This window comes from Prenolepis imparis, unplaced genomic scaffold, assembly GCF_030444845.1.
Source record: "Prenolepis imparis isolate NDT839.2.m4 unplaced genomic scaffold, iyPreImpa1.0 SCAF_109, whole genome shotgun sequence".
In the NCBI taxonomy this organism is placed as follows: domain Eukaryota; kingdom Metazoa; phylum Arthropoda; class Insecta; order Hymenoptera; family Formicidae; genus Prenolepis; species Prenolepis imparis.
Window position 1 is genome coordinate 1 of NW_028141267.1, and position 11,417 is coordinate 11,417.

Consider the following 11,417-nt stretch of genomic DNA (forward strand, 5'->3'; position numbering starts at 1 on the left):
AAGCAGTGGTATCAACGCAGAGTACTCGCACACACTTGTATATAATTGTAGATAGTAGTTGCAAGATTATACTTTATTGTAATTAGTTGTATAACTCGCTTATTGTTTGTAAATGTTTCAAATAGTGTTGTAGTCGATATAATCGGCGGGAGACGATTTGGCAAATCGTTCGATATTGCGACTCACCGTATCGGTGCTGCCATCGGTTGCCGCCGGCGATATCAAAATTGTCACGCAGGACGAAATTACTGCCTCATGGCTTATCCTTTCCAGCGAGAAAGGCACTTGCCCACGGCGCCGTGAAGAGAGCGGACGGACTTCAACACGCTCCGCACTATAATACACTCTCTCTCTCTATCTTCTACTTGGATGGCTCTCACTATCTCTATCTTCTAACTGCTGATTGCCTGCTAGCTTGCCTGCTTGCCGCTAATTATTGCACTCTATGCATGAAGGTTGGATTGCATAAGGGAAGACCGGATACGATCGAATTCCGAAGCAGGCCATAAATCGATGAGAGGACTCCACGTGCCTTGTCACGAAATCTTAGACAATAAGCTACGACACGACAAATTTTGTCCAACGACGAAATTCTCTCGACAAGCGAATCAAATATCGAGGACTTATCTACTAGAACGAAAGTCGAGCTCTTAAGCTCTTCCGCAATATGGTTCTCCGAATTATACTGCGGTTCGATTCGAGACTTGAATTCAAGTAACCAAGTGGGACCATTCCACCAAAGATCACAATTTATTAATTGTTGAGGAGTCAATCCTCGTGAGCACGGGTCTGCAGGATTTGAATCCGTGCTGACGTGACCCCATGCTGAGATCGATATGTTCTCCTGGATCTGCGCAACACGATTTCGCACAAATGTTTTCCATCTATGAGGAGCAGAACGAATCCAATGTAAGGCGACCATCGAATCCGACCAGGCATATATCGCGTCCAATTCAACCCGTTCAGGGAGAACCTGTTTCACATACATAAGCAATTCAGACAACAAAAGCGCAGCACACAATTCTAGTCGAGGCAATGTGATAGCCTTGAGAGGGGCCACCCTCGACCTTCCAGCAAGAAGACGAACGTGTACGTCGTCCGCTGCAACAATCCGCAAATACACCACCGCTCCGTATCCCCGTTCACTAGCATCGCAGAATCCATGAAGCTCCCTGCGAATCACACAATTCATCGCAATGAATCGAGGGATTCTCAATGCTGTTAAGGCGGTCAACTCGGCTCTGTATGTTTCCCATCGATCGCGAATCTCTAGCGGGGGTTCATCGTCCCAATCCAAGCCGAGAGTCCACAATCTCTGAATCAATCGCTTCGCTGCAAATGTAAGCGGCGTCAAAAAACCGAGAGGATCAAAAATACGAGCCAATTCGGAAAGAATCGAGCGTTTCGTACAGCTGCGATTCAACGGATTAACCTGAAATCCGAAACTATCCGAGTTAGAGTACCATCGAAGGCCTAAAATCTTGAGAAACTGACCGTCTGCTGAATCGAAAGACAACATTGAATTCAAGCACTGCTCTGGATCGAGACCGTCAAGTGCCGCAGGATGACTGCTGGCCCATTTTCTCAAATCAATACCCGCACTCCAAAGCAGCGACTGTAATTGTTGGCGCAGTTCTCGCGCCTCCTCTATCGAATGGACACTAATAACAAGATCGTCTACGTAAAGAGATGACTGTAACGCAGCAGCAGCCAGAGGATAAGTATCCTTGCCTTCCTTTGCCAACTGCAGCAAACATCTAATCGCGAGATACGGTGAGGGCGCGATACCGAACGTGACTGTTTTTAACCGATAGTCTGCTATCGAATCAGATTCCGAGAACCTCCAAACTATTCTTTGGTAGTCGCGCTGAGTCGGATCGATCCAAATTTGACGAAATATCTGTTTGACATCGGCGATCAGAGCTACGCTTCCCATGCGAAATTGCCATGATATCCTGCTGTAACTTCGGGCCACTGAGAAGCGTTTCGTTTAACGACAGGCCATTGAAACATTTCGACGAAGCATCAAAAACCACGCGTAATTTTGTGGTAGCGCTATCTAATTTTATAACTCCATGGTGCGGTAGGTAATGAACCCGGCCGTCTACCGGAAAAGGCTGATTAACAAGTTCCATGTGACCAGAATTGAGATAATCACGCATGAATTGGTGATAATTTGATCTGAATTCGTCGTCTGACCGAAATCTACGCTCCAACGAACGGAGTCTCCTAATAGCTATCATTCGCGAATCACTAAAGCACGGTGTTTCTCCCGCAAAGGGGTACGAAACTACAAATCGACCTGAAGTATCCCTCTGAGTAGTCTGCGAAAACAACTGCTCGCAATGTTCATCCTCTCCAGACGCCGCTCGATTCGGAACATCCTCCACTTGCCAGAATTTGTTTAGCGTGGCGTCGATCGACTCAAGAACGGTGACAAATGAATGTACCGGTCGCGGAGTTGAGGGGAACACTGCACCTGTCAAGACCTATCCAAAGACGGTATTAAAGGCGTCTGGCTCTCCCTCCTCCCCCCCTTGCGATGACCTTCACGCAACAATGAAACGAAATTCTCGGCTCCTATTAGGATGTCGATTGAACCGGATACGTGATATCCTGGATCGGCAAGAGTTAAGCCTTTAAGGTGGCTCCAAGGTTTAGCTTCAAAGCCGCAATTAGGTAGCTGAGACGAGATGCACGAAAGAATCGTTGTCGTGATTGGTATACGAACGTCTTCTCGATTGCTAACGCGAAGCACGAAAGAAGTACTGCCTCTAGTAGTCGCCGCCCTTGCATCATTTAACGCCACCCCCCGCTTATGCGTGCGAGGAAAACCTCCCCTCTGCAGACAACTTTCGGTGATAAAATTGGACTGACTGGCGCAGTCCAAGAGAACGCGAACCGGCAGCGGATTATGATGCACATCCAGAATCTCGGCTCTAACGGTAGACAAGAGTACTATCGGAGTAGAGTGCGCAATACTAGTGAGTGCAACCGAGGAACTCGAGGCATTCGAGCCCGTCGATACTGCGCTATTTGCCTCTGAAGCGGCTGAAGCGACTGCCTGCGAAGTCGAAAGGTTCCGATCGAAATGCAAAAGAGTATGATGCTTAGCATTACATTTTCGGCAAGTCCAGTGAGAAGGGCAATCCGCCAGACGATGACCTGCACGGAGACAATTAAGACACAGCCTCAATTCCTTCACCTTGTAGTGGCGTTTGTCTGCAGAAAGCTTTAGGAAGCCAGGGTATTTGGCAATGACATGCGAATCCTTGCACATGAGACACGACACCGCATTCGTTACAAACGAAGAGACGGCGGAAGAAGACTTCGAATCCGCGCCCTTTACATTTTTGTTCGCGGCTCGATTAGTAACGCTCTCACCAACCGGCATCGATGCGAATACCTGAATATATTCCAAAAGAAAATCGACAAGCTGTTTGCATCGCGGAATTTCTTCCTTCCTATGTTCCGATTCAAACTTCTCGCGCAAAGAAGGTGTGAGTTTATCCAATAGAACATTTAAGAGGATAAAGTCCCAGGACTCGGTGGGAAACTGCATTAGATTCTGTTCAAGATTGCAATAATCTATTCGCTTTAATTTTATATCTGTTATAATATTCCGTTATTATATTTAATTTTATAGCTGTTATAATATTTCGCGGTCAAATAAATAGAAGAAAAAAGTTCACCTAGCTAGGAATACGTAGGTAATAAATTATTGAGGCAATTAAAATGTCAACAACAAATAACAAATACGCAACGGATACCGCACTGAGTCACAACTATCGACGTCGCGAAAGACATGCGCAAACTGTTCACGTGACTCCCAAGGGCCAATCGATAGAACAATCGATTGCCTCGCGCATGTCAGGCCCGTGCCTAATCCGCGCGGATCGCGAGGCAGCCAATGGCGCTAGGCGCCCTTGCATCACCTCAACAACTCAAATTTTGCTGTAAATTAATTGGCGCATGGTGACGTGAAGAGCTCCAGCACCGAGAGGATAGAAGAAGCGCCGACAAAAGTTTTGGCGCCTTATCTCAGTATATCGCAGTCAAACCGCATATCGCATCTCCGCTTATTATTAAACCGCAAATTCGTTGACGACCACCGCTTACCATTGTACTTTGATTTTGATCACTCACTCTGAAACTTGATTAATTTTGTGTATTAGTATTGTGCGTGTATAATTTTTGTTAACCAGTCAATTTAATTTGATTAAACTTTGATACATAAAAACCTGACTTATTTTCTACGCGAGGCGCGTTCTCGAACATATTTTTGGTCCTTCGAGCCGGATCGCGTCGTCGCGCCGGCACCCGCAAGTTCGTGAGCGTGACTTTTCGAGTGAAGTGAGTGTCCGCCAAAGTCGAGTGCGAGCATCAATGATGGATGTGGCCACGCTGATTGACTCTCAACGCGAGATCCAAGTCCGCATCTCACGCTCGGTGGATTACCTCAGGAAACTGGACAACGCCAACATCACCGCCAGTGCCGTCACCACACGCACCAGAATCGTCGATCAGTTGTGGACGAAATTTGAGGCTCAACATGACCTCATTCGCGCGGCCCTGAAAGACAAATTTATTGAAAGCGATTATGAGCTGCATGAAGATACAGAGAACCTCTACGTGGCGCAGCGGAGCCTGCTGGATGGCTACGCCGAACTATTCCGGGAGCCGCTCGTGCGTCCAACTCACGATGTCGCATCGAAGTCCTCGCTGCCGCGCATCAAGGTGCCGCCGTTCTCGGGCACCTATGCTGATTGGCCATCCTTCCGAGATCTCTTCCTCTCCGTCGTCGGGGACAACGCGTCGATTTCAAACATCGAGCGTTTTCACCACCTCCGCTCAAGTGTGACAGGTCAGGCTGAAAAATTAATTCGATCATTGCCTGTCACCGGTGATAATTATGATCGTGCTTGGGCAATGCTATGCAAACACTACGACAACAAGAGGGAAATTATCCGCTCCAACTTTGCCACGTTCATGGCCGTGCCAAAGATGAAGGGAGATACCGCTGATGAGCTGAGCCGCATTCACAATGCCGTCACCACCGCCGTCAACGCACAGGAGAGCATCGGTCGTCCAATCAACACTCACGGGATGGACCTCTTTAATCACCTGGTCGCTGAATTATTTGACTCAACCACTCGCCTGGAGTGGGAGTCGTCCACTTCAGGGTCCGCCGAACCGCCACAACACGAGATACTTCTCGACTTCATTAGCCGACGGATTCTGACCCTCAACGCCGCACGACCAAAGGGTGTCCACAAGAACTCAGGAGACGGTTCGCGGGCCGCCAAATCACACGTCGCGAAGCAAGGATCAACTTCACCACAATGCGCACTGTGCCACGAGAAACACGCACTGATGACGTGCCGCGACTTCAAGGCCAAGACCGCTGTCGAACGGAGAACGTTTGTTGAAACAAACAAACTATGCTTTAATTGCCTGGGAAATCACTTTCTCTCACGATGCCAGTCGAAGAAGAACTGTCTGTCTTGCAACGCACGTCACCACACCATGCTGCACGGCGCACAACCTGCACCTTCACCGGCTGCGGCAACCACATCTGCCAACGCACTAGCCACTACACTGGCCACTAGGCATCAGAGTGACGATCGAAAAGTCATCCTCCTGGCAACTGCACGCGTGAATATCGCCGACCGACATGGATCGCCTCACGCCGTGCGAGCACTGATCGACCAAGGCTCCGAATTGTCCATCATATCGGAGACGCTGGCTCAACGACTGCGTCTGCCTCGATCCTATTCGGAGCTGTCTATCTTTGGCATCGGAGGAGCTCGTCCAGGGTCTACTCGCGGCAAGGTCACACTGAACATCAGCTCGAATGTGACCACCGCCGAGTTCTCCGTGGTGGCGTACGTGCTGCCGCGCCTCTCCATCGAACAAGGTCCCGCCTCAAGGGATAGACACTGCTGGCCTCACATTCAAGGCCTCCAGCTGGCCGACCCGCGCTTTCTGGACGACGACCCAGCGGAGCTACTCCTGGGAGTAGAAGTCTGCTCCCTCATCATCGAGGAAGGAGTGCGCAAGGGCGGACCGGAGATGCCAATCGCCCAGCGAACCATCCTTGGATGGATCCTGTCCGGGGGCTCCAATGCAGCAGCAACCGACGGTCCCCGTCGCACGTTCCAGTGCACCGCCGACCACGACCTAGCCGACCTGGTTCGACGATTCTGGGAGCAGGAGAGAGAGCCGACATCAATCGCCCCGCTTACCCCCGACGAGGACAGGTGCGAGGAGCTCTTCGTGCGTACTTGCAAACGCACGGCCGCAGGAAGATACATGGTGAGACTGCCATTTTCATCACCGCCAACGACGCTCAAGGAAACTCGTCTGCCATCGGAACGCCTCCTGAGAGCGATGGAGCGGAAGGGCCGCCAAGATCGTTGCTTTGGTGACCTCTACCGAGGATTCATGCGGGAGTATGAGGACCTGCAACACATGGAGATAGTCAGCACGCCGACAACCACTTCCAGTCTCAAGTGCTACTTACCGCACCACGGGGTCCTCAAGGAATCGAGCACCACCATGAAGCTCAGGGTCGTGTTCAACGGGTCTCAACGCATACGGTCCGGCGAATCCCTGAATTCCCATCTTCTCACTGGTGCAAATCTCCTACCAGCACTCGCCGACGTGTTACTTCGATGGCGGTGGCACCGGTACGCCTTCGTCACAGACATCGAGAAAATGTACCGCCAAATTCTTGTTCATCCCGAGGACTGTCGCTTCCAGACAATATTGTGGCGCCACAACGACGCTGACGACATCCACGAATACGAGCTGAAGACGGTGACGTACGGACTGGCGTGTGCACCGTTCCTCGCCATCAGAACGTTACGACAACTCGCAACAGACGAAGAGGCACGTTTTCCTCACGGTGTCAGAGCACTACGTCGTGATTGTTACGTCGACGACGTGGTCACTGGTGCGGACAACCTAGCGGACGCAGTCAACCTCCAGACGGAGTTGCGCAACCTCTGCATGGCGGGCGGATTTCCGTTGAGAAAGTGGGCCTCGAACGAAGAAGTCCTCAAGGGAATCCCGCAAGACCATCGACTCCCACGCTCATCGCATTCATGGGAAGTTGAGGGCCACTCCACTCTGGGTCTTCGGTGGCATCCTCAAGACGACTGGTTCTCAGTCGTTATACATCCGCGCACAATCAGCGACTTCACAAAAAGACGGGTCCTCGCCGATACTGCATGGCTCTTCGATCCGATGGGCTGGCTCGCGCCTGTCGTGATCCCAGCAAAAATCCTGATCCAGACGACGTGGCTTCAGCAACTGGCTTGGGACACTCCACTACCTGACAAGGACGCTCAACGCTGGCAACAATTATTGAGCCAGCTTCCTCTTCTCGACCACATACGTGTGACCCGTTGGCTCGGCACTGGAATCGACCTCTCAAATCTGCAGCTTCACGGCTTCGCCGACGCATCAGAGCGAGGATACGCCGCTGTTGTCTACCTCCGCAGCACTGAAAAGAACGAAGCGTCAGTCAAGCTGTTGATGGCGAAGTGCAAGGTCGCACCGGTCAAGCAAGTGTCGTTGCCTCGCCTTGAACTCTGCGCCGCCGCTTTACTTACCAGCCTCACACTACATGTTCGCAACACTCTCGATCTTGCAGCTACACCAGTACATCTATGGTCCGATTCGAAGGTCACGCTCCATTGGATCCACGGACACGCCACACGCTGGAAGACCTTCGTCGCCAACAGGGTGGCTCACATCCAGACGCAACTCCCAGACGCTCAGTGGAGACACGTGACCGGGAAGGACAACCCTGCGGACTGTGCATCACGAGGCATTACTCCTAGCGAACTGCTCAACCACTCGTTGTGGTGGACGGGACCTACCTGGCTAATCAAGGGAGAGGCTGCTTGGCCCAGCTCAGAAATGGAGGCTCCAGAGGATGATCTTCCTGAACGAAGAGCCACCAGCTTAGCGACCAAGGGACACATCGCCGTCGAACCAGAACTTCTCCTCCGGTTCCCAACGCTGCATCGTCTGCTGCGAGTCACAGCCTGGTGTTGTCGCTGGATCAACATTGCGAAGCATCGTGTCACCCGCCTGCCGCTGCACCCGGACGAGTTGGATGCCGCACTGTTTCGTTGGCTTCGAGTGGTGCAACCTCTTCATTTCCCAGACGAGATAGTTGCTGTCAAGGCTGGACGCACCTGTCCACCACGTAGTTCACTGGCAAGGTTGAGTCCACTCCTCGACGATCAAGGTGTACTGCGGGTAGGAGGACGTCTCAAACACGCACTGCTGCCGCATGATGAGAAGCACCCGATGATAATCCCGCCGACCTCCTGGTTGACTCGACTCTTAATTGAATCCTGCCACCGTCGGACTCTGCACGGAGGTGTACAGCTGACGCTCGGCCTGCTCCGGCTTCGTTTCTGGGTGCCACGTGGGAGGACCGTCGTCAAGCAGCAGCTGCACCGCTGTGTGACCTGCACTCGATGGAGAGCAACCGCACCACAACCTCCAATGGGCAACCTCCCTCGCGACAGGGTGACACCAACTCGGCCATTCCTCAGCACCGGTCTGGATTACGCGGGACCGATCCTCATCCGGACCAGCAAGGGCCGTGGACACCGCGCTCACAAGGGATACGTAGCTGTCTTCATCTGTTTTTGGTCGAAGGCCATTCATCTTGAAGTTGTTTCAGATTACTCTTCTGAGGCCTTCATCGCCGCCCTCCGTCGTTTCGTCTCCCGCCGAGGACTGTGCACCGACCTGTATAGTGACTGCGGCACAACGTTCATCGGGACAGACCGCACGTTGCGCGAGCTCTTCAACGCATCGTCAGCCGAAGGTCGCGGTATCGCCCTCGCTGCCACTGCTCAAGGAATCCGTTGGCATTTCAACCCGCCAGCGGCACCGCACTTCGGTGGTCTGTGGGAGGCTGCCGTGAAGTCGACCAAGTTTCACCTCCGTCGGGTGATCGGGGAGACCACCCTCACATTCGAGGAGTTGAGCACGCTCCTCACCCAAATCGAGGCCTGTCTTAACTCTCGTCCGTTGCAGGCGCTCTCAGACGACCCTGACGACGTCTCGGCACTGACACCCGGTCACTTCCTCATCGGGGCGCCACTTCTCGCTGTGCCCGAGCCATCGATGACCGGCCAACGTGAAAGCACATTATCACGATGGCGTCATTTGCAGTTGATGAGAGAACACTTTTGGAATCGATGGTCCAGTGAATACATCCACGGACTAACCACACGACCCAAGTGGCTCAAGGACGAGGTCGCACCCCGTGTCGGCGATCTCTGCCTCATACGCTCCGAGGTCACTCCTCCGAGTCGATGGCCTCTCGCCCGAATAACGAAGCTGCATCCCGGAGACGACGGCATTCTGCGCGTGGTCACCGTCCGGACCTCTACCTCCGAGCTCGTGCGCCCACTCGTAAAAATCGTGCTGCTTCCCTGCGTTGAAGCAGAAATCGCGACCACCGACACATGACACCGCACATCACACACTCGACACACCTCACTCACTATCTCACTCACACTTTACATCCACATCACTACAGAACACATCGGAACGCATTGCATTCGGCACTAATTGTTGTACACGGCCACTGTAACCCATATTCACTACCGACACGTGAGTTACACACCGCGACTCAGCTGATTCAACGTGACACGCGATCACCACGTGTGTCGTAACACGCAGCCGCGCCGCTATCATCAACGACCAATAAGGTGCGACCCGCGACCGGAAATTATTAGCGTCTTATTTTGTCACGACGTAACAAGGCGGGCGGGATGTTCAAGATTGCAATAATCTATTCGCTTTAATTTTATATCTGTTATAATATTCCGTTATTATATTTAATTTTATAGCTGTTATAATATTTCGCGGTCAAATAAATAGAAGAAAAAAGTTCACCTAGCTAGGAATACGTAGGTAATAAATTATTGAGGCAATTAAAATGTCAACAACAAATAACAAATACGCAACGGATACCGCACTGAGTCACAACTACCGACGTCGCGAAAGACATGCGCAAACTGTTCACGTGACTCCCAAGGGCCAATCGATAGAACAATCGATTGCCTCGCGCATGTCAGGCCCGTGCCTAATCCGCGCGGATCGCGAGGCAGCCAATGGCGCTAGGCGCCCTTGCATCACCTCAACAACTCAAATTTTGCTGTAAATTAATTGGCGCATGGTGACGTGAAGGGCTCCAGCACCGAGAGGATAAAAGAAGCGCCGACAAAAGTTTTGGCGCCTTATCTCAGTATATCGCAGTCAAACCGCATATCGCATCTCCGCTTATTATTAAACCGCAAATTCGTTGACGACCGTCGCTTACCATTGTACTTTGATTTTGATCACTCACTCTGAAACTTGATTAATTTTGTGTATTAGTATTGTGCGTGTATAATTTTTGTTAACCAGTCAATTTAATTTGATTAAACTTTGATACATAAAAACCTGACTTATTTTCTACGCGAGGCGCAGAACGTTCTCGAACAGATTCAATGCTCGAACGTTTTCATTAAAGATATCCAACAGTTTGCGCAAGGCATCAGCAGAGTCCACCTTCAATGGTTTTGCATTCACCAGAGAATGCCAGTAATGAGTAGCGAGCTTCCGTTTATTCTGATAACGACCGATTAACATGTCGTAAGCAATAGGGTAATGTTCAGGAGAAAGCGGCAAATTTTTTACAACGTTAAGTGCATCTCCGGATAACGATGCCACCAATTACTGATACTTCTCGATAGCCGAGAGTTGAGCATTCCCATGAATCGACGTGTTGTACAAGGCAATAAACGAAGGCCACGATGCAAGCTCTCCCGAAAAACGAGGCAACGAAATTTTGGGAAGTTTCACCTTAGAAGGTGTCGAAACCGGCGTTGTCGGACGAGGCGCAAGGTTCATCGTATAATATATCTAACTGCAACTCATGTACTCCAACATCAAATACCAACCACAGATGATGGACCAATTAACACTCGTCAATAAAGATTCCCGCAACTACATAAAGAAGAAATAAACAAGCAGGTAGAGTAACTGTTAGAAGGAGGCATCGTAAAACCCTCACAATCGCCATACAATACGCCCATATGGATCGTGCCGAAGAAAGAGGACTCCAAAGGAAACAAGCGCTGGAGAATGGTCCTCGACTTTCGGGCTTTAAACGACAAGACCATCGGAGACGCATATCCATTACCTAACATCGTAGATATATTAGATCAATTAGGGGGCGCGCAATATTTCTCTGTATGCGATTTAGCATCTGGATTTCATCAGATAAAAATGGATCCTGCTGACAATCACAAAACTGCATTCACTACTCCCTTCGGTCACTACGAATTCGATCGAATGCCTTTTGGATTAAAAAACGCTCCTGCAACATTTCAGCGCCT

The 11,417-nt window shown here is 50.8% G+C and overlaps 2 protein-coding genes and 1 pseudogene across 2 annotated transcripts; 1 reads left to right on the plus strand and 2 right to left on the minus strand.

Moving 5' to 3' along the window:
• Positions 1–433: 433 nt before the first annotated feature.
• On the minus strand, positions 434–1,936 carry LOC145947635 (uncharacterized). The gene has a single exon (XM_083057425.1). The coding sequence runs from the start codon at positions 1,934–1,936 to the stop codon at positions 434–436; it is 1,503 nt and encodes a 500-aa protein (XP_082913551.1).
• A 546-nt stretch (positions 1,937–2,482) lies between these two features.
• On the minus strand, positions 2,483–3,562 carry LOC145947629 (uncharacterized). Its single transcript, XM_083057420.1, has one exon. The coding sequence runs from the start codon at positions 3,560–3,562 to the stop codon at positions 2,483–2,485; it is 1,080 nt and encodes a 359-aa protein (XP_082913546.1).
• Positions 3,563–4,389: 827 nt separating this feature from the next.
• On the plus strand, positions 4,390–9,501 carry LOC145947631 (uncharacterized; annotated as a pseudogene).
• Positions 9,502–11,417: the final 1,916 nt, after the last annotated feature.